We start from the raw sequence: 22,804 nt of genomic DNA, 5'->3' as shown, positions 1-22,804 counted from the left end.
TAAAATAGACATGATGTAGAAAGTGTTATGTACTAATCATGTGGTGGTAATGGTGGTGATGGAGTAGAGGTGGTGCTGGTGATGAAGGTGGAGTTGGCAGTTGTGGTAGTGGTAGTGGTGGTGGTGGGGATGGTGGTTGTGGAGGTTGTGATGGATGTGGAGGTTTTAGAGGAGGAGGTGGTGGTGGTGGTGGTGGTGGTGGTGAAGGTGGCGGTTGCAGAGGTGGAAGAGGAGGTGGTTGTGGTAGTGGGGGTGGTGGTGGTGGTGGTGGCGGCGGCAGTGGCGGTGGCGGTGGTTGTGGAGGTAGTGTATGTGGTGGTGCAAGTGGTGGAGTTGGATGTGGAAGTGGAGATGGTGTTATTTTTTAAAATGAATGATAGTATTTTTGGAATTTAAAAAATTCATTAAAGGTTTATCTATGCTTATTTTCAAAGCAGCTTTGAAAAGAACCCAGAGCCTGCTTTTAAAAGTTGCTATCAAAAGGCCACTGCTTTTAAAATATTCGAGATATTTTATTTTTACCAAACACTTTTTGTTAGTATTGATTTTGTGATTAACATTTCCTAGAGACAAAATTAGACTAAGTATAGATGATAAATTAGTTGTGATGGTGGCTGTCTAAATTCCAAGATATGCTCTGAAGGCTCATATATCAATCAACGATCACTAAGGTAAATTCTTCATTCAATCATGCATCTTGATTGTGGTATTTCAAGCATTATTTCAAAGTCACAATATGTTTAACATTTTGATTAAGAAGACTTTTTATTTTAAGAAAGATTAAATTGCTTCCTTGTTCTGAACATTAAAAAGTCTTCTTTGATTGGAAATCAATTAGTCTGATTCTGGCAAATTAATCTGTTGATTAGGAACTAATTAATCTTGTTTCCAGTTTCGAAAACCATTATAAAAAGCAAGGCTTGGTTTTCATTCAAAAACAACTTTTGATGACTAGTGTATTTCTTGAGTTTTCATATACACAAAAGAAAGTTGTTGTGCTTTATTTTCTAGAAGGATAAATCATCAAGAGTAAGATTATCTTGGTGATTTATCTTTGTATTCAGATTGCATTCATTTGCATGTTCGGTGACTCATATGGTTGAGGGCACCAAGAGCGTTGTGGCGGTTTTTCCCCGTTGAGCTTGAATCAATCGTTACCAGTATCGGATTCAACATAAGGAGAGTTGGAAGAACTCCGGTGAGCTTGAAGCAATTGTGACCAATATTGCGTTCAACATAAGGAGTGTCGAAAGATCATCTCACGAGAAGTTGAGTTACGAAGAAGTTGGTACGTTGTCTAGAGTGTTTAGGACAAGTTTGTATACTTCTTGTAATCATCATTCTATAGTGGATTTGCCTTGGACTATCAAGCCTTTGCAGATGCAGAGGACATCCCTGCATTGCAACTCATATCCCAAGCAATTTTCAATCCAAGATAGAAGCCCCATAACTCTGCTTCCAAGACTTGTCCGACCCGAAGACTAACAGCAAAGCCCAGAACTATCTCTGAGTACACCCCCAACAGCAATGCGTCCATTCTCACCTTTTCTGCACCTTTTTTCCTGTAATATTATTATTGCACATAAAAGTGTGGAAAATGAAGAAAAAGTGCAAAAACTTTAAGAAAGTCACACCAAGATGCCAAGCCAAAGAGAAGTAGATTTGTAACAAATTAGTCAAGGCAGTACTGCCATGTTAATTTTCCCGGTGAAAAAAAAAAGGTCCTAAATTTAGACCGTAAATTAATTAAAGGGCAGTAATATTTGTTTAGTTTAACCAGTGTAGAGTGAGCTATGCTTTTGTTCCAGTTGATTAGTACTACGATTGCTTTTGTCTTTCGAAAGGCTAATAAAGCGATTCATAGATAAATTTAACTCATTATGCTTTATCCTTGCACATCCATGTGGTATGGGAATTCTACTGATACCATCTAATGAGGAGGGTAGAGTCATGAGTTACGACTAGAATAGATCAAGTGCTTGATCCATTTCTACGTAACAAAAACAAATCTAGTGAGCATCAGGTTTAGAATATTTTCCAGGCTCAAAGGACATCATATGATGCATTCATTGTTTGCCTCACACGGCTCTGTTGTTAGTGGTTAAACAATTGCTCGCGATTTCAATTCCATTGCCCAATTGGGCGGCTCACATATTCCATTCTCTCTCTACTTTGTTTTGTTGGAAATCTTAGTTATCTCCAATAGAATCTCATGTTTTTCCACTAAAAGACAACCTCGTTATAAATCCTAGGCAACAATGATACTATAAGCCAACATTGAATCTCCTTGAAAACTACAACCAACTTGAATTTTATCACACTTAACAAAGCACACTATATGGCTATACAAAATGAATCATTTATATACATGAATTTTCTGATTCAAATTAATGCTGAATTGAGCAAAGGAAATTGCAAACCCTAATCTTTGAGACTTTAGCATGGCTCTACAAATTGAAGACCAATATGTTGAGTCACTTTCCTCCATGGGGCACAAGCTAAGTGTCAAGAATTTCATCTGGTCCACAGAAGAATGGCCAGAAATTAACCATGATGACTTTGCAGATGCAGATGACATCCCTGTCATAAGTCTCCAAGGGGTTTTGGATGGGAGGAAAAACCCTAACTATGACAACGTTTGCCAAGTCATGGTGAGGGCTTGTGAGAAGTGGGGGTTCTTCAAGCTAGTGGATCATGGGGTTGCTCTGGAGACCATAGAGAGTTTCATAGGGAGCTTAAATGGGCTTTTTGATCTTCCAATGGAGCAGAAGTTGAAGGGTGTTAGATCAGCTAGTTTACCACTGGGTTACTGTGCCACAAATCCTGATTATGGAAAAAATTTGCCTTGGGCAGAGATCTTGCAATTGCTCCAGTCCCCACAACAGGTAGTTGGATTTGCTACAAAGGTTTTTGGTGATCAACATCAGCCATTTAAGTAAGAATTTCATATCCTCTAAATACTTGAATTCTTGGCCACTGACTTTAGAACCATATTTCTTGATGCTTCGGGATTCCTGGCATGTGACAATACTAAGTGACACAATATACTCTAATTGGAAAATTATGTGTTTAAATTTTATGACAATTTTACATGTCATCTTCCAATTAGATTGTTTTGCCGTTGAACACTTTGTAGCTAAAAATATAGTTTTATTTTATTTATTAACCCAACATATGGTTTTATTCATTGTGGCCAAATAGTTTTATTCATTGATCATAGTATAAAATAATTCTAATCTTTGGAATATATGTATCAGCAATGCCATGATCGGCTACTTGAATGCATTAGACAATTTAGGAATGACCATTTTGGAGATTTTAGCTCATGGACTGGGCCTTCCAGATGAGTTTTTTAAGAAGAACTTTGAAGAGAAAGAGGCTACCATGATCAGGGTCAACAGATATCCACCTTGTCCTCTCCCAGAAAAATGTCTTGGGCTTGGGAGCCATTCAGACCCCCATACGTTAACCATATTGCTGCAAGATGATGTTGGTGGGCTTCAAGTTCTGATGAGTGACAACAAATGGATTGGTATCCGCCCTGTGCAAAATTCTTTCATCATCAATATTGGTGACACCCTTGAAGTAATTTCTCTCTCATATGCAATTGTGCATTATATAATTAGATTTAGTTTAAATACTATTGTTTTGTTGCCGAACAAATGTTTATATTGTCAAATTGTGAATATGGACCACACATTTAAATAGGATTCAACATAATCAATGGGTCAAATTCACAATTTGGTATGAGGAAATTTTGTTTCGTTTATAAATTTGTTTTCATTGCTGGCAGGCTTGGACTAATGGGAGGCTGAGGAGTGTAGTGCACAGAGCAGTGGTTAACAAGGAGAAGAATAGGCTATCAGCAGCATATTTCATGAGCCCTAGTAATTCTGCCCTCATTGAGTGCCCTCCTGAGCTCATGGACCCAAAAACCAACCCTAAAAAGTATCAGCCCTTCACTTGGGGAGATTTCAAAAAGGAACTTTTGGTACAAAAGAGGGTTGTTGGTAAAACTGCTCTAGAAAGATATCTAATATCTAAATGAAGAACATATATACTTCTAAGATTAATGCTAGAAACTTTCATATTGTAAACCACTTCTCCAATAAAGATGAAATCTATACAAGTGGTTTCGCCTCCGTTACAAGTGTTGATGCAACATGACCTAAAATTGTATGACTAATATCATTAATTCTTGTTACGAACTTACGAATAACATTTTCAGTAATATGAAGCTTTTCCTATATAATGTTTGTCAACGCAAAGTCAAAGCATGGAACTTTCAAAATTCTCATCAAAGATCAACATATATATATCACACCAAACGGAAGTCTGTTTAGTTAGCCAACAACTATGGAAGAATCACATAAATGCAGAATAGATCTGTCAATAGTATGACCAAAACAGGAGATATATTATATATATATATATAGTCATTGTGGAATGTTCATCTTACAAATTAAAATCGTCAAACTGATCAACCAAATTATAATTAAAGACTAAGAATGATGAGAAATTTGGACCCTCAACCGTTTGGCTTGTACAATTAATATAACGACTATAAATTCAACTGAGACTAGGGTTTGGTTACTGGGTTACAGCTAAGTTCTGCAGAGTGGATAGAACAATTCAACAGACAAACCTAGAATTAATTACATGACTTGGCCAAGTTGCTATGAACACTCAGCAAAACCTGGAATCTATTAATGTCTTGTTTCTTGCAGTACTGACCAAAAGTGTGTCGGTTCAAATTCAATTGGCCATTATAAAAGAAAAGGAAGACTTTCGTTATTGTCCATACGTTTAACTCAAATGAACACATATTTTCCAGCTATAATCCAGTTACATGTGTATAACATTTGGGATACTTGCAAGTCTTTTTCTTTCAGTCTCTCCAATTCATCAGCTGTTGACAATGTCAATATGTTCTGATACATACTTCATCTTTTCAACTGTTCTCACGAAGATATTGTATTTAACTTAACCATTTACAAAATTCAAAAGGTGTTAGGTTTTATCACAAAAGGCTTCTGTGCTATTAAGAGTGGAACCACTTATTATAAGTTGTATTTTATTTTGTCAATCATCCGATGTGGAACTTATATATATTCTTCAATATTAAGTACATATACACGTAATAATATGAGTGAAGCGTTGCCACATAGAACGGCATACCATGTGGTGCAGCAGATACGCACAATATAGTTTGCCGTCCTGCAATACCTAACAATGTGATGTGACTATCGTTGGATGCAAAGAAATTTCGTTCTTGGGTTCGGGTTGGTTTTTTTTCTTAAATCGCCAGTAAGGAAATGATTTATCAAACTTCAATGTCTTATATCTTTTTATGAAATATATGGTCAAAAAAGTTTATATGCACATCGCACGTGTGCGTTGTATTGAATAATTGGTTAGCTTAGACATTTATATTTGAACAGCAAAAGATTTGGTTTGAAATGAAAGTCTAGTTTAACAAATCAAATTGTCTTGCTTTGAAACTTTAACGTAACCTTGACTCTCCATTTTAACCAATTATGTCAAAAGCCTCTCTTTGAAGAGAATGGATTTGACAAAATTTTGTGCAACTCGTTGAAGAAAGCACACACATGCATGAGATCGTACGTTAAAGTTTGATGTGGCCATTGGACTCAACACGTAAAGTCTTATTCTAATACTATGAAGGAAGTTGAGGTTCCACTTTAAAATCAATTGGCAATTGGGAGAGTAGCCCAACTCCTTATAAACTCATGCTAAGTCCCTTAATTTTTCAATGTAAGACAAACACTTTCAACACTTTTATGGATAAGATATTATTAGGTTTCCTTTTTGTGTAAGGTGTTGGTCAATAACTAAGGATGTTTCTTCGAATGTTGCTCTAGCTACAAATAAAAATTGACCTGCCCAACATGAAAAGTAAGTACAAGAAGAAACACAGTCACACAAACCCGTAGTTTTGTTTGTCAACTTGGTAACAACATGTTGAAGTTGGAGAAACATATATAACTTTACTTTACCCAGTCACACAAACCCTTTCTTAGTCTCAGAAAGACGTAGATTCCTTTCAGAAGTCATTGGTTTACACGATGATCGAATTAGTCAAATTAAAAAACACATGGATGAAAATTTGAAAACGGAGCAAAACATGGGGAGCAAATTTATATTTCACCATTCCTTTTCTACTAAGGACACCCATATCAGTGAGAAATGATAAAAGAGTATGGTAGTACAACTACGTGGTACAGCTTGTACACATAGATTCAACTTAATTAAACAGATTTTTTGTGTTAATTTTTATGAAATTTACCCCATTTAATGAAAATTGCTACACTCTAACACCTTTCAAGATAAAGTCAATCAGTCAATCATCCACACATAATAGATAGGAAAAAGTTAGAGATATAGTCATATACCCATTCTTAACACTAATGATATAAATAAATTCTACATCATTAAATTTCTGTAAACAAACCCAAAAGACACCATAAAAATGACAGCTGACCTTATAGAATTTAATTTTGATTATTAAATTAATTTGATGCCCTATTGAGTGTTTTGGGTTTTTTTTTATGAGGTTTTGGGGTTGGGCTTGTTTTAAGAAATCAATGGCAATTTTGTAATTTATAAGAAGTTAAAAGCCTCTTTGTTATGTTATAAATAAGCTTTGGGTGTGTTTCTAAAGTCCATTTCATATAGGTTTTTTTTATAATTTGAACCCCTATATTAGGTATAATAGTGAATCTTCCAAAAATGTATATAACCTAGCCACCAGAAAATCTCTAATTCCACCCTTAATTGTAAATTTCTTTCTTCTTTTTATCAACTAAAGTTGCTTTTCCATTCCATCACGAATGGATCGAAATTTTCACCTATCCTAATTCTAAAACTTTTCTTTTCAATATGTAATATGTAATATCGAATACGATTTATGTTTCATGTATATGTGTAAAAATTATATATCTGTCATGTATGCTGGAGTTGTAAATTTGGTTTTTGTAACTTGTTGAGAACACGGTTTGAGCTAAACCTGCAACTCGTGCTCAAGTCAAATTTTGATGGAGTTGGTACCTAACCTAATTTCAAAACTCATGCTCCAGTCGTTTGCTCTTTCAAATGCTAGTTCAAATTCGAACTGGGTTAGGCATGTTAAGAATGAGCCCTCCTAAATTGCACCCTAGTTTATAAATCAAAAAGTTCAACATGAAAATTAATATTCAAAGAAGAAGGTCGAGATCAAGCACATCGAGTTAGGAAACCTAGTTTTTGTCACCAAAAAGTATATAAATAAATAGGAGAAAAGTAAACCTTATGTTTGGTGAAAGTGGACATCCATTGTCTTTGTCAGAACCAAAAAAAGGAAAATTGACCTGGACATTCTCAAATCCATGTTTCAAAGTGAAAACGCAGTTCTCACACATTCTTGTGTATTAAAAATCATGATTAATTAGTCTAACTTCTCAGTCCTACATATATTTTCTTTTAATTTTCCGCAAAGAAACCCTCTGGAGGAGCTAGGTCAAGGAACTTATACTTCTGTATGAAAACAAATTAAATCTCAAGGGGAGGCGCACAAAGCACCTTCGGATTTCACATTCACTTAAATACTTATTCAGGTTTGGTTGTTGGGGTGCATATATAGGTTACGCTAGTTGACCAAGGTACTGTGTCTGACCTTTTGCACCTGAGTTGAATTCATCTCCCTGAACATTAGAATAGTTATATATGAGTTACGCTAGTTGACCAAGGTACTGGGTCTGACCCTTAGCACCCAAGTTAAATTCATCTCCCCAAACATTAGAATAGTTAATATCGCTTTGTTAAAATAAAAAAAATAGTTTGGTTGTTTGGTGTTCCTCCATCGCTACAATTCTCTCTTTTCTTTCACGTGTGGTTCATTCTTACACATTGCTTAATCCATATTTGCACACTTAAGAGCTCTTCCAGAGTTGGCCTTTAGCCGGGGCAACAGGGGACCCAAGCCCCCATTTCACATTCTAGCGGGCCTGGCAGCTGTCCCAACAAATCGGGCCATCTCGCAGGCAAAACCAGCCCTTGCTCTAGCCTAGGTTTGCTGACATCAGCGATGACGTTAGCAACCAAAAAAAATCTAAAAAAATACTCAGAATTTCAGAATTTTTTTAAAATCATATTTTTCACTTTCCACGCTAAAACTCTATACAAATTCATCTCTTTATATCTCATGTAAATAATGGTTGTCATAGCAATTGGTGGAAATACCACAAGCCTTTTGCAAGTCACGCCACTATTTATGTGAATAAGTAATGTTGTCTCCCTTGCCATTTGCCATGGCAAATAGGTGGAAGCGCTCTAATTAAGTTGTTTTATTTGACTTTTCTTCTATTTGATTAATTTAAGATACAAAACATATCTCTGTGTCACTTTTGTCTGTTCCTCTCGGGTACATTAGGGCTGCATTCGTCAATGCGTCCGGTGTCACTTTCAATCTTTGGTGCACTAACTATATGTTTGGTACAAAGAATGAAAAACACACCCCCACCGGCCACTAAAGAGGTTTTCTTTATTCCCCAAAAAGTTGGAAGGATGGGAAATATGGGGAATATATTGAAGGGAGAAGCGTGATCATCTTTTTAATGTTATTTTTGACCCAAAAAAGAAAAATCTTTTATGAATAGACTATTCATACCGCGTATGTTTTGGGATAAGTATTGAAATATATTTGGCATGTCAAACTCAACTTATGGTTGCTTGATACAAACTCAAATTACTCATACATTACTCGTATTATTAGGTTAATCATCATTATATTATTGATACTATTGATACTTCGATAATACTACTTTTATCATATTCTCATATCACCTTATGTTGCAGATGAAGTAGACAATCACGTCAATTAAAATTAATTTAACATTTTCTTTTCTTTTATGATTTATTAATATTTTTTAATTGATATAATTGTCCACTTCATCTGCCACATGAGGTGGTATGAGAATGTGATATACAAAAGGCATTACTCTTAAAGTAAATTAAGCCAAAAGGCATTACAGTTACACCACCATAAAAAAGTAACACATACCCAAAGGGTAACAACGACCCTCAATTGAATTACAACCACAACGGAAGGATCGATCGGCAAGATCAGTCTGATACATTTTTATTTCCTTGTTTCAATCCTCTTAACCTTTATCAATTGGACTCACTGAAAGTTGTGATTCCTTGTTGATGTACCCTGACCCCTCCACTTTGAAAAAGCACCTTCATTATTCTTCCTTTTCTTCCACCTCCTTTTGATCTCTACTCATAACTCAATTAGTTTAAGTTGGATAATACTTTTGGAGCAGGAAGCACTTTTCATCTTTATACTTATGGGTCGGTAGTGTATCTTTGTTGAATATAATAAAAGGATTGTTGAATATAATAAAAGGAACTCCTTCTCCATTTTCATGTCTTCTTAATTTGTCACTAAATTAAGGTAGTTCCACAAATTCCCCTTATTTCTTAAACAAATATATTACTTGTAAGATCAAACCTATCACTCCTACATTCATCATAGTTAATGTGAGAATGTGAAGAAATGTTCTCTATTGGAAAGTCGAGAAAGCTAACACAAGGGTTTTTAAGGAGTTGGACTACTCCTCCATTGTGATCAATTTGTTTTGGGGGTAGAACCTCAACATCCTTCGTGGTATTAGAGCCAAGTTCGATACGTGTGAGGCCCAATGGCCACATGCATTCCACATTCACCCAATATGATGTCACACAATATGTGTTGTACATATGTTAGGCTTGAAATGCAGCCACACATGTCGGGGTTGGCGTGTGAGAAGCGCATTAGAAAGTTAAGAAATCTAACAAGGACTTCCAAGGAGTTGGGCTACTCTCCCATTGTAAATAAGAAAGGAATTGGTTATTAGCTTTGAGGTGGAACCTACTGATTAAACGACGATGACCATGTAAATAGGAAAGGAAAAATATATATTATAAATATATGTAGGAGTGTACTTTCATACACTACCATTGATATTCTTTGTTTAAGTCCTTTTAACTTCGTAAAGACCAAAAATGGACGGTGATTCCATGTTGATGTACTCTGACTGACCCCTGTACTTCTGCCCTCCACCAAACAAAATACCATCTAATCTTCAATGATCTACCCTGGTGTTGGTCATGGTCGCAGCTTAAGAAATATAACTCACAGAAAGAAAGAAAACAAAAATACATGGCCTTATGAGCTGCAAACCCTAGGGATAATAATTAGCAACAAAGAAAACCAACAAACTTTTATACATCCTTATTTCAGTCCTGTTAACTTTTCTTATTTGGACTCACATAAAAAGAAGATGATTCTTTGCTGATGCACACTCGCCCAATGGCCACCAAACAAAAGAGTTTGGTCTCTACTCAGAGAGAGAGAGAGAGAGAGAGAGAGAGAGTAGGGACCCACTTTTTCAACTTTAAAATTACGGCTGGTCGTCTATGGACTCTCTATATATAGGAACCCTATCGCTTTTCGATTTCCAGGCCATTTCATTTGTCACTCAATTAGTTTGATAATTAACGCAAAACGATATTAAAAAGTTAAACCCATGCCCTAAGCATGCAGCACGTTGTACACGACCCAATATATTAAGAAAAAAACTCGGTAATTAAATTAAGCAAGGCCACAAGGCAAACATGCCTAATATTTTAGAATAATATATTGATCACTTTTCTAACACGGAAAGGATTTTCAGAGAGTTGAAATCTCACATATCCACTAGTGTTGTCCACTCAATAATGTACTGTGACTAAAGATGTGGATTAGCCATACTTTTGTGTGTGCCTTTCCAATTTTCATCATTATTTGGAGTGATGGAGAGTGATGGAGTGAGAAGGTGAAAGGCAAATTTCTTTTCCCTACTCATCACAAGAGGCTTTTACAAAGAGTCAATCCTCACATGTGAGAAATGCAAGCCCCCCTCAGCAGTTTGCCACCACAAATCTTAGGACCGCGTGAGAGATGGTACGTACACGGTGCATCATGAATTCAATTATTTCATGCGAATCATATACGACAAAAATTAATGTGTAAATGGGTTATAATTTAAGCGATTAAAATCAGTTTACTCATGCACTGGATCTTGTGCTCGAATCACCCCTCCCCTAATATTTCTTGTATGATATAAAATTTCGATTTACTTATCTTAAAACGATCCATGTGCATACCTATTAAATTGCTATAAAATTAAGATTTGCAAACCTAATATCAAAGTTGCCCATTCAATATATTAGGAATACACTTGGTTTGGTTCGGTCCCTTTCATGATATGGAGACAAATCAAGATCATTTCAAGGACATGGTATCCTACAAGGCAAGACGCCACATCAATATAGGTTATTTAGTCGACATAGTCCCTTAATTTAAATTTATTTGTATTTTGGTCTTGTCGTCAGATTTTTTAAATTTTCTGTTAAATTTAAGGGTGAAATTGTTACTTTAAATCCAACCCCATCACGCCACCACTCCCACCACCACTTTGTACCCATATCCACCATTTCCACCACCATAAGAACAAAAAAAACAAAGAACAAAACTCAGTTGCCTTCTTTTATTATTATTATTTTTTCATTTGCACCCATCAAACATCCAAGTTCACTCCAATATTTTTTTCAAAACATTAAAATCCAACTATACCTTTCATAATAAAATTAAAAATTAAAAATAAATAAAAATTTCTATACAAACCTACCCCAAAATTCGACCAGTCCAATCTTCTCAATCTTGACCATATCGACTGAAAAATAAAGAGAAAGCAAGAAGATGAACGTAAAAAAATACAATTTTGCCCATTAGAAAGAACATAGAAATATTATTTTGCCCCTAAATTTGACAATAACAAAAAAGTAATGCATGACCAACACTCCTGACGGAAATAGGGTTCAAGGACTACAACAACCATTTTGCAAATTCAAGGGCTAAAATGCAAATCGAGTCGAAGTTCAGGGACTATGGCAAATAAAATGCTATATTTTTTTGGACTCTAAGATGTTATTAGACATCTAATGTAAAAGCATGAGCAAACTAAACTAGCACATGGACGGCACCTCAGTGGACGGCACCACAGTGGAAAAGTGGACCCAATATACTCCTCCTCCCCCTCCCAAGCGAATGATTAAAATAAAAAAAAAACATGAGGTAATTTGCACTGTTTGAATAAATTAAGAGGAAAATACAACTTTGCCCTCAAAATTATACCCCCATCCCTTGAAGGTACTCAAGTTCTCACAAACTTGTCATAAACTTTATTCCAAATATCCGATTTAAATTCATTAGTTCTGTGTCTAAATTTAAAAAAAACATTATGGAAATGTACTCTTTTTATATATTTTGCATAACATGTAGGTATAGCTTACGACCAGCTGCTTACGTATGATCGATGTAGGCAGTCTCACATAGGGCGTCGTTAAATAATTCTGTTGAAAGAGGAAAATACTCGGACAAAAACAGGTTAGGTTAGTTTAGGACATATATAGCATCCCTTCGAAAATATTCACCTATAATAGGTCATTGTGTTTTTGCCCAAAACTATATGAGCTGATGGGAGCAATCAGAAGAAGTTGAAGGGACCCATTAGTAGGGCTCAAGTATGTTGTGTAGTGTGTCTCACAATTGAACTTTTAGCCAGTGTTTTTAATAGAGGTGTGGATCCTTATTCACCGTTGGATTAGATTTAACGGTTAATGACCACTAAATTCCCTGGTGACAAGGTGAACGAGACTACTAAATTATATATATTACAAATCACAGTCTCATATATGTGTTAAAAAAAAAAAAAAAAGGATATGAAGACGAAATAAAGTGGCAAGTTAAGGCCTTGAAATCAAGTGGCCTCTTGTGTGAATCTGGTGGGGTATCATGGACGGTAGTTGTTAGACGCTCAATTAAGACCGCATTATTGGACCAAATAGTAGCCATGTATTAAAGTATAAAGGCCAAACATTTTCTCCAACTTCTTTCTGTTGCTAATAATGACTTCAAATAATTTCGGCATTTTATAATTTTAAGGATCCTTTTAAATAGTTGGGTAGGCTTGATATTTCTGAGACCATTTTATAACTGAAGATTTAAACTGTTAAGTGCACTGTGCGCGTACACACACACAGATATATAGTTTCGAATATCATTTAGGGTTTCTTACGAATCTTTTTTTAATGATCCAAATAATTTATTTTTAAGTCTATATTCATAGATCATCTTATAAAAGACAAATTGGAAACCGTTTCGACATTCAATTGTGCCTTACAAAATTAATGAACACGATGCTTTAAGAAAGTATTAAAATTCTAATATTTTAATTGAGTAGTCAAATGATATCGGATTCAAGTAATTTTTTGTAGATATGATCTTTGAATGAATATCTACAAAATAGATGTTCGGATTAGTGAAATACAAGTGAATCCCTCAATTGAAACTTCCTGTACATATGTATTTGTATATATATGATCTAACTTTTGTTGTTGTTGAAAGGATTGATCTAACTGATATGAAACTCGTGCGCAACATTATGTCTACCATTATAAGTACCCATTATTATTCATAAGACTAATGCATGCAGGTGGGCAAATTCTCAGAATATTTAGGGTTGTGGAGGTTTGCACTATAACTAATTTGTAATAATCAACTAGAATTAATGATTATGTGAAATGTATTTTGATCCATGCATAGTGTTGCATAACTTTTGTCATCATTTCCCATGGAAGTGAAACTGAATTGGCCAAATTAATTGTTTGTTATATTGTCACATCGTGGGGAGAGAGACAAGTGGAGAAATGTCAACCGATTGGGCTGCTACAAGGATACCAAGACGAGAATATTCCAGTACAATTAGCTAGATGAGTATTATTTCAACAGAAGTCATCTCCTACAAGACAATTTTTGCATGTTTGGTCACTAATCTAAATTATTGATGAGCTGAAATCTTGTAATTAACACGTTCAATTTTGATAGTCTAGCAACCTGATAGCGTGTCATATATTTGGTAAGAAAAGCCAACGCGTCTAGTCTAGTGAAAAAGAATAGATTAGTGATCTCAGATTTGAACCTCATTACATCAGAGTAGTATGTGTGTGAGAAACTTCCCTCTGTAGTAATTTCCCTGTATCTTCTGCTAACATCTTAATAAATAAAATAAAAAAGTAAACAAGCTAATAAAGCACCAAATGTCCGGCCATGCAAATCTTAGATTACGGTCTAAAGTAGAAGCCCTAATAAACAAATAGTTTGCTTATTGTCCAAGCTACGTAGAAACTAAAACCTAGCTACGTCAGGGCTTATGTGTTTTGAGTATAATTTTTTTACTTTTCTTGTTTGATTTGTATGTAAGTAATTTGGATAATTGGTTTTCCTATCACAATAACGAAAAATCTCTCCTTGAAACTTTTTGGCATAACTATTTGACTTGAATATTATCTGGTCTTCGTTCTTTTGATCGGAGAATACTCGTTCAAGATTCAACCCCACAAACCCAAGCCCAAATTTTTTGTGACCTAATTGCTGATCATACTTTGATGATATGTAAACAAAAGATAAGATGGTGCTGATGAGCACTTAAGCGCTAATCAGTTTGTAAGTTAATACGGTAAATTTTTGTAACGACGATAATTGAACGATAAGTAATTTGGACCCGAAGAAAATATTATCAAGTAAACACAAATATATAATTAACGCCGTATTAATTACTAACTAGTTAACGCTTAAATCACGTGCCTCCTGTTCAAACACGGACAAGAAAACACCCACTCGCTATTTTATATATAAGTATATAGGTATTGGATTTGGAGATAATGGAATTATACTATGATTTTCATAAGTTCTTTTTTTGATCATGATGACCACAACAACCTAACTACTTGTAATAAGAAATGAGTGAATAACAGTACCGTATTCTTCCATTCATTATCCGTGTATTTTTATATTAAAATGAATGATGCTTGCCCAGAGAATGAACAGACAAACCTCAAATTGAGAATTAATTGGTCACAACACATTAACATTAATAACTATAATTAAAGAATTAGAAAAAAAAATTAAAAAAATTAACTTGCAATTTAAAACAAATTTAATCACATTGACTTTCATCTTAGATGTGATTGATAATGTAAAATTGTAAAATTTATTAAGTGTGTTCACTAAATAATATGTTAGTGTATGTGTCAATAAATTCGTAGTTACATAGAATTTGAATCGTTCAAACAATATCTTTCAATCATACTTCATGCAAATCATCGGTTGACGCATATGTAAAAATAATTTATTAAAAACACAAAAAGAAAAATCTATGCGCACATATCAAATGTAATTGAGAAGAAAGTAAAAAAATTTCGTCCTATTTCATTTACGAAAGAGGCAAGTAATTTCCATAAAATTCGGTCTTCGTACCAACATACCCATATACCGGTACTCATTAATAAATATGTACACACTACCGTTGTTCTGTTCTCACGGCTGCTTCTGAGTCGTGTCCGTACACCGTTTCGGCGTCTACCATTTAAATCATTTGACAGAGTGAATAGTTTTTGCTTCTCCTCCACCATTTTTATTCACAGAGAGAAAGTCCACACCAAAACAAAAAATAGTCTAGTCAATCAACCACAGATAAGCTGTGTGGCCCAAGTAAGGGCAAAGCCGTCAGATAGCTTCAAAAGTTTGAATTGAAGTCATCGGGGGAAGGATATTTCAGTCAATGCCAATCCCAGGTGCCCCTCCACGCCCTCCTCTCCCAGACAGCGTCCGTGGCTGGACGCAGACTTTTACGAAAACAATAAAACAGCGAAAAGGTCAATAATATTTCTTTCGCACAGGGTCAGATGCCATTTCCGTAATAATGGGAAAAACTATGGGCATTTAGTAAACCGACGGTATATATATGCCTCCTTTGATCATTTCAAATCCCACTTAATTGTAAATCGACAGTCTCTCTCCTCTCGCTCTCTTCTCTCTCTCTGACTCCCTCCTTAATTGCTCTGCAAACGACTTCTTCTTCTTCATGATGCAAGTTGGATCAACGCTTCCAGCTCACAATCTGAACCTGTCTCTGGCCAGAAGAGCTAGCTTCAGAAACTACACATCTCCATTGAACCCATTAACAAGAACGCCTTCTTCTTGCTCTTACTCTGCAGCCTCTGTATCTTCACAGACCATTTCTCGCAAAGCCGTTTCTACCTCGACTGAGGCGACCCGGCTCCACCTCGCTAACCTCGACAAGCTCCTCCAGACCCAACCCCCGCCCAAAACTCAGCTCGACCCACAACCCGATCTTGAGAATTACAAGGATCAGAATACCGGGTCGGTGGAAAACAGGGGAAAGGGGATCCTTGAAGGGCTCAATTTGGCCAGGCTATGGCCGCAAGTGAAGGCAGCTGAAGAAATGTCGCCGAGGCACCTCAACCGCCTCCAGCGCCTCTTGTCCAAAACCGGAGAGTACTCTCCGAGGAACAACCTGGGCACCCGGTGGCGCGAGTATCACGGGTCAAATAACTGGGCAGGGCTGCTCGACCCGCTCGACCAGAATCTCCGGCGAGAGGTCGTCAGATATGGCGAGTTTATTCAGGCGGCTTATCATTCGTTTCATTCGAATCCGGCTATGTCAGCAGAGGAGGCTCAATTGCCTCGCCACGTGGCGTTGCCGGATAGATCTTATAAGGTGACCAAGAGCCTTTACGCTACGTCATCTATCGGGCTGCCTGATTGGGTCGATGACGTGGCGCCAGATCTCGGTTGGATGACTCAGCGGTCGAGCTGGATCGGGTATGTTGCGGTCTGTGATGACAAGCGGGAGATCTCACGGATGGGAAGACGGGATATCGTCATTGCCCTCCGTGGGACCTCCACGTGTCTCGAGTGGGCCGAGAATATGAGGGCCCAACTCATTCAGATGCCCTCGACCGAAGGTGGAGAGCAAGCACAAGCAAAAGTGGAATGCGGATTTCTGAGTCTTTACAAAACAGGTGGGGAGCACGTGCCCAGCCTTTCCGAGTCAGTGGTGGAAGAGGTCAAGAGGCTGATGGAGCAATACAAAGGGGAGACACTAAGCATAACTGTGACAGGACACAGCCTTGGCGCTGCCATAGCCTTGTTAGTAGGCGACGAGCTCAAGACATGCGCGGAGGAGATGCCATCGGTGGCGGTGTTCTCCTTCGGCGGACCCCGGGTGGGCAACCGGGGCTTCACAAAGCGAATGGACGACAAGAACGTGAAGGTTCTAAGGATTGTGAACTCCCAAGACGTGATCACAAGGGTTCCCGGCATATTCATCGGTGAAGGAGTGCTCGAGGAGAAGCTGAAGAGCGCGAAGGTTGGAGGATTCGTCGACATGATTGACAGGAACATGCCTTTGGCATACTCACATGTTGGGACAGAATTAAGGGTTGACACAAAAATGTCTCCTTATTTGAAGCCAAATGCAGACGTGGCTTGCTGCCATGACTTGGAGGCATACTTGCATTTGGTGGATGGGTTCTTGGCATCTAACTGCCCATTTAGAGAGAATGCAAAGAGAAGTTTAGTGAGGTTGCTTCAAGATCAAGGATCTAATGTGAAAAAATTGTATACAAGCAAGGCAAATAACTTGACTAGGTTAAAACTTGAAAGAGAGGGACTGCAAATGGCTTCTTGTTTGCCTAGTCCATCTTAAATCGAGATCAATAAAACTTTGGACATATGTATACTTCTGGCTCAACTTGTCAAAAGCTCTATGTATGTTTTCAATTTTGTGGTGAATTGGCTTTCATTTCTTGTTCCAAATTGTCTTTCTCAAAACATTTAAAAATAAAAATAAAAATTTATTCGAACATTAATGGGATTGCTCCACTTACAATCTAAATAGAATATGATAAATCCAAAACCCACAAAAAGAAAAAAGAAAAAAGAAAAAGACTAACTGGCAGCAAGTAAATTCCAAATGAGCTAACAGCACCAGAGGAACTGGACCAATGCCATCGAACATCACTTGCTGAATGGAATATTGAGTCATTCCATTTTCATCTCTATCTGATTCCAAAGCCTCCCACTGGCAGCTGACGTTTTGTGGTGGTTACCACAAATGTCTGCCATCATAGGGATATTTGAAGTCCAGTTATGTGCTCCAAAATGGACAGATTTGTGCAGAGCTTCAAGACATTCTGGGATGCAGAAACTCAATGAAACAGAACAACTGTTCCTTTGTCTTTAACAGACTATTTGTCCAAGCTACTCTTTGTCTTTATCTTCAATAAGATCGAATCACGGTACATAACACGTACAAATACGGCACCCACAGCCATATCTTGAGTGCGTTAATCTTTGTCTTTGTATGAAAAAGGCCCGACAAGTAAAATTGTTATTATTTATAGCCATTTACTTCAAGTTCTTAGCGACGATCATCTGAGGGAGAAAAGTGCAGCAAACCCAATCAATGAACTGATAAAACCTACCAAGTAACTGAAGGGTCTGATTCTATATAACCATCCCTGAAAATCATAAACAATTTTCTCAGCAGTATAACTAAAGGCATCATTTCATGTATTGGTGGATATTGAAAATGAGATATTATAGAAACAAAGATTTGTTGCCGTAAAAAATTTACGTTAAACCCTATAAATTTAAAGTATAGGTGAGAGAAAGGGAAGGTAGAGAGTACATACTTGGGCCATGATGCGACTCCAAGCAAAACTTGTATAAATTCATGAGTTTTTCATTAAAGGGTTCATTTTAATTTAGTTCCCTGCAGTAACACTAGAGTATCTATAAATTCAGCGTTACAAGGTGCAAAACACGTGCGAATACGACATATATTACTAATATTCGGTCGTCCAAGGTAAAAATAATAGTACAATCTGACTGATAGATAGCATGCTTAACCAGCAGCAATTGGAAGATAAGACCCTTTACTTTTCCAAGCTATAGTGCTTGTTTACAGCTTCAATGACATCCCAAGTGACCTTCATGCCTTTTGGGAACACAGCCAAATCACCAGCCCCAATTGTGAAAGATCCTTCATGCCCATCAACTTGAACAATCACTTTGCCCTCCAGCAGATACATAGTCTCTGTGGCAGTGAATGACCATGGGAATTTGCTTGGACCACATGACCACCTGTTAATGAATTCACAATAAGATCATTGCAAAAGAATAACAGGGTCTAGAACATAAACAAGAAAATCTCCTCTAATCAACATCTATCTGAACATCCATATAAAATGAATACAAACTAAATATAAATTTTGCAGGTACCGGGCTCCTATTCTTTTTCCATAATAAGTCACATCAATTCGTGAATTCCCACACTTTTTTTTCTGTTTAAGAAATTAACATGATGAATAAGAAGTTTTATTCAAGAAAAACACAGTACACCAGTGCAACTAAGTATCCATGCATTTTAAACAAATGAAAAACAAGAAAGAAGAAAAAGCTTGTACGGAGTCCTCCAGATTGAGGAACAAGAGTTGAGACACAATGAAGAAGGCTGTCCTCAGAGCACTAACCAAATCCATGTACTTGCAGTCATGCCATGTACCTCATCAAGAAAAGAGAATCTTGGCACTCATTAGCTTCTTAGATAAACTCACGATCAACCTATATTTTCTTATTTGATCTATGACCTTCTCGGGGAAAAGAGTATAACCCACCACTTTAAGGATCTATTGCTAGGATTGATCTACCATGCTTCTTGTCCACAAACAACATGAAAAAAACAAAGCATTAACAAGATCACTGACAAAACTAGAGCTGCTTACAGTACTAGTAAATAAGGAAACTAAGGTGCTGCCAAATCAGCTGCTCATCCATACATAGATTCATGAGGAGCCTCGGAAAAGGAAAGCCCCAAATTCAGGACTAGTCAATGCTTAGGTATCAATTGCTAGTCTTTTTTAGTTTTAGTTACCTATGTATAATAGCCTTGCATTGTTATTGATTTACTTGAGACAGATTCGAAGATTTTGGTGGAAGGAGTTAGAGGTGGAGGAAAAAATGGTGTTTGGGCTATCCAACCACTTCTGGATGAGTTTAAGAAGATCTCTGTGTGTTTTAGATCGGTTCTTTGGAGCTGGGTGCCAAGGAATTTGCATTGCAGCGATTGGAATTGGAAATGGGCTGTCAGGCCATCTTGTGTTTTACTATCTGATGGCCTCCCTTGTCCTCCAGGGAGGTTTTCATAAATTATTGTTGATTTAGTTTTGCTCTTTTGTGACTTAGGCTATTTGTCTCGGCTCTCTGTTTGGAGCTTAGTTTAGCCTTTGTCTTGTTTGTTGTGTTTTGTTGGCGCTGTTTAGGCGTTTTGTTTATGAAGATCTTATTCAGACCAAAAAAAAAAAAAAAACAACAAAAATTCTCTCTCAACTTTCCCTCTGTTTATCAAACTTTCCTCTGCACTCTTCTCTATTGAATTATGGTTGGAATGGATTATACCCTGACTTTGTCCGGCAAACAGCTGGGATGTGATATATCATGCTTCTTGTCCACAAACAACACGAAAATGAAGCAATAACGAGATTACATAGATTGTGAGAAGTGGAATTTCACTCCTACTCTCTATGCTCCTGAGAAAACGATCAAATAATTTGATAGGGTAGTCTCAAATGTGCATCTTCCACCATCCATCTCTGGATCTATCATATTCATAGACTCTTTTTATGACCCATGGCTTTACCAAGTAACTGAAGGGTCTGATTTTCTACAAACATCCCGGAAAACCACAAACGATTTTCTCACCAGTAAAACCAAACATACCCATCACCCAATCCTCAGGGAAAACATCTAAAGGCATCATTTTTCAAGTCTTGGTAAATAACGAAAATCATATAATAGAAACAAAGATTTGTTGCCATCAAAATATACATCAATTTGAAACCCTATAAACTTAGAGTAAAGATGAGAGAAAGGGAAGGTGAAGAGCAACATACTTGGGCCATGCTGTGACTCCAAGCTCAGTGAGTTTGGATTGAGCGGGATTTTTTTCAACCTTCACACCGAAAGCGTTGGTGGCCATTGGGGTTTCTTCAGACTGAGAAGAACTGATTTCTCCTGGTTTGGGTCCTCTAAAATTAACGGAGAGGTAGAGAGGGATTACAATTACTACTAGTATTAAAGGCAGCACTAAGAATTGCTTTGATAAAACTTGAAACATCGCCTCACCAATTCTTCTTTTCTTTTTCTTTTTCTTTTTTCTAGGAATAAGGGGAACTTCTGAATCTGTATATATAAATATCAATTGTTGGTCGAATGGTGAAATTGAATATCAATTGTTCTTTTCCTTTGCAGGAGTGCTTGAATAAAAATGTTCATTTTAAAACTTTATTGTTAGGCGCAAAACAATTCAATTTTTTTAGTTACATTAGGAAGGGGCGGGCCACAACCGCTATGGTAACCCTTGCTGGACTTTTTCAACAGTTTAATTTAATTCAAGAGAATTCGTGTTTAACGACTACAGCAACATTTCAGATCTAGGGAAGAATTATTCAGGCCTGTCCTCTTCTACTCCTAGCCGTGTTTTCTTGGTAGGGTTGATGAGATGGGCATCTATCAGATATTTGTGCTGAGGGGTGTAGCAATTTGATTTTGTTGAATCTACTGTTAAATGGTGCTTCGAGGTCATGGGGTGAATGGCAGACACATTGGACTTCCATGAAGTGTCATGGTGGAAGTTTCCTATCCCCGAGTTGGTAGAGAGTTTTGATCTCTCGCATAGTCTTCTTGTACCACTTGATGCAGTGGTTCTCTTTTGTTTTTGAGTTCTTCACGTTAAGGATGTGAAATTAATTGATTGATTTTATTTTATTTTATATAGTTATATGTATATGTTAGCCCTTTTTCATGTCAGTATTTTGCCCTTTTTCTTAATGGAATTACTATTTTTTTTTTTAAATATAGTTTTTTGTTTAGTGGTACTACTCAATGGCGGAAGAGGTTTTAAGGAGTGACAAGTTAGCATCTTATTTGTGGTGGACTCTAACCAAAAAACACAAGTTTAAAGAAAATTCCAATTTGTTTTTACCATTAACAATATCTCATTATCAATGGGTCTAGTCCAGTTGAAAAAAAACCTTAACTTCCAGACTATTGATCTCATATTCAAATCGCTATAGCACATTGATAGTGTGCATGTGAGAAACTCATTTCCGTTGTAATTTAGACTATGATATTCAACAAAAATAAAATGCAGAAAATAACTACGTACATAATTGTGTATTAAAATAGAGCTTGACCATAGAATAAATAAAATTTTTATCCTCAAATATGCATCTGTATACATAAATAAAAGTTTAACAAAAAAAAATCTTGACCATAGAATAAAACCATAGAATACTCAATTTCAAATTAAAATTAAAATTACAATGTATGCATTTATTTTAGGAAAAATCTAATAGTAGAAGATAGTTGCCTAGATAGGAGAAGATGTTGCCAAGAGAGAAGTCATTGTCAACCCAAAGAGAAGATAATTAAAAAGGAGAGAATGAGAAGAATACTTGTTGCATAGATAGGAGAAGATGATGCCAAGAGAGAAGTTACTGTCAGCCCAAATAGAGAAGTTACTGCCAAAGCTGCCAAGGAAAAGAGGAGGTGGGGACTGTCGGCTATGCCTATGCACTGGCTGCTTATATTTCTTATATTGTTTTTCTTTCTTTTTAAAAAGGTTAAGTGGGCAGGGCTTTGATTTGTGGGTTTCTCTTAATTTTTGATGTGTTTGGGTAGGCATGGGCTTTGTATGTTTCACATATCGCTATTGATTTCTACAATCATAACCTTTATTTTTTCTTAATGAGATATTGATTTCCTTGAACTTTGTTGACTAAACACCGTATGATT

At 36.6% G+C, this 22,804-nt stretch overlaps 3 protein-coding genes across 3 annotated transcripts; 2 read left to right on the top strand and 1 right to left on the bottom strand.

Moving 5' to 3' along the window:
- The first annotated feature begins 2,441 nt into the window (after positions 1-2,441).
- LOC103337038 (gibberellin 20 oxidase 1-like) lies at positions 2,442-4,048 on the top strand. The gene is made up of 3 exons (XM_008240179.2): positions 2,442-2,935; positions 3,258-3,585; positions 3,794-4,048. The coding sequence occupies exons 1-3, from the start codon at positions 2,442-2,444 to the stop codon at positions 4,046-4,048; spliced, it is 1,077 nt and encodes a 358-aa protein (XP_008238401.2).
- An 11,861-nt stretch (positions 4,049-15,909) lies between these two features.
- Positions 15,910-17,740, top strand: PLA-I{BETA]2 (alpha/beta-Hydrolases superfamily protein). The gene has a single exon (XM_008240178.3). The coding sequence runs from the start codon at positions 16,008-16,010 to the stop codon at positions 17,652-17,654; it is 1,647 nt and encodes a 548-aa protein (XP_008238400.1). The 5' UTR covers positions 15,910-16,007; the 3' UTR covers positions 17,655-17,740.
- Positions 17,741-18,671: 931 nt separating this feature from the next.
- On the bottom strand, positions 18,672-21,203 carry LOC103337036 (uncharacterized). Its single transcript, XM_008240177.2, has 2 exons — positions 20,902-21,203; positions 18,672-19,093 (listed from the first exon to the last, which is right to left on the bottom strand). The coding sequence occupies exons 1-2, from the start codon at positions 21,123-21,125 to the stop codon at positions 18,886-18,888; spliced, it is 432 nt and encodes a 143-aa protein (XP_008238399.1). The 5' UTR covers positions 21,126-21,203; the 3' UTR covers positions 18,672-18,885.
- Positions 21,204-22,804: the final 1,601 nt, after the last annotated feature.

The sequence above is a fragment of the Prunus mume genome, linkage group LG7 (genome assembly GCF_029339155.1).
Source record: "Prunus mume cultivar Tortuosa linkage group LG7, ASM2933915v1, whole genome shotgun sequence".
Lineage (NCBI taxonomy): Eukaryota > Viridiplantae > Streptophyta > Magnoliopsida > Rosales > Rosaceae > Prunus > Prunus mume.
Note: the sequence above shows the minus strand (reverse complement) of the source record. Positions and strands in the feature narration are given on the sequence as shown.

Coding starts and splice junctions, on each gene's coding strand:
- LOC103337036 (XM_008240177.2), bottom strand. CDS start 21,125: ATGTTTCAAGTTTTATCAAAGCAATTCTTAGTGCTGCCTTTAATACTA. Junction 19,094..20,901: donor GGAGTCACAGCATGGCCCAA/GTATGTTGCTCT, acceptor ATTCATTAACAG/GTGGTCATGTGGTCCAAGCA.
- LOC103337038 (XM_008240179.2), top strand. CDS start 2,442: ATGGCTCTACAAATTGAAGACCAATATGTTGAGTCACTTTCCTCCATG. Junction 2,936..3,257: donor GATCAACATCAGCCATTTAA/GTAAGAATTTCA, acceptor TATATGTATCAG/CAATGCCATGATCGGCTACT. Junction 3,586..3,793: donor ATATTGGTGACACCCTTGAA/GTAATTTCTCTC, acceptor CATTGCTGGCAG/GCTTGGACTAATGGGAGGCT.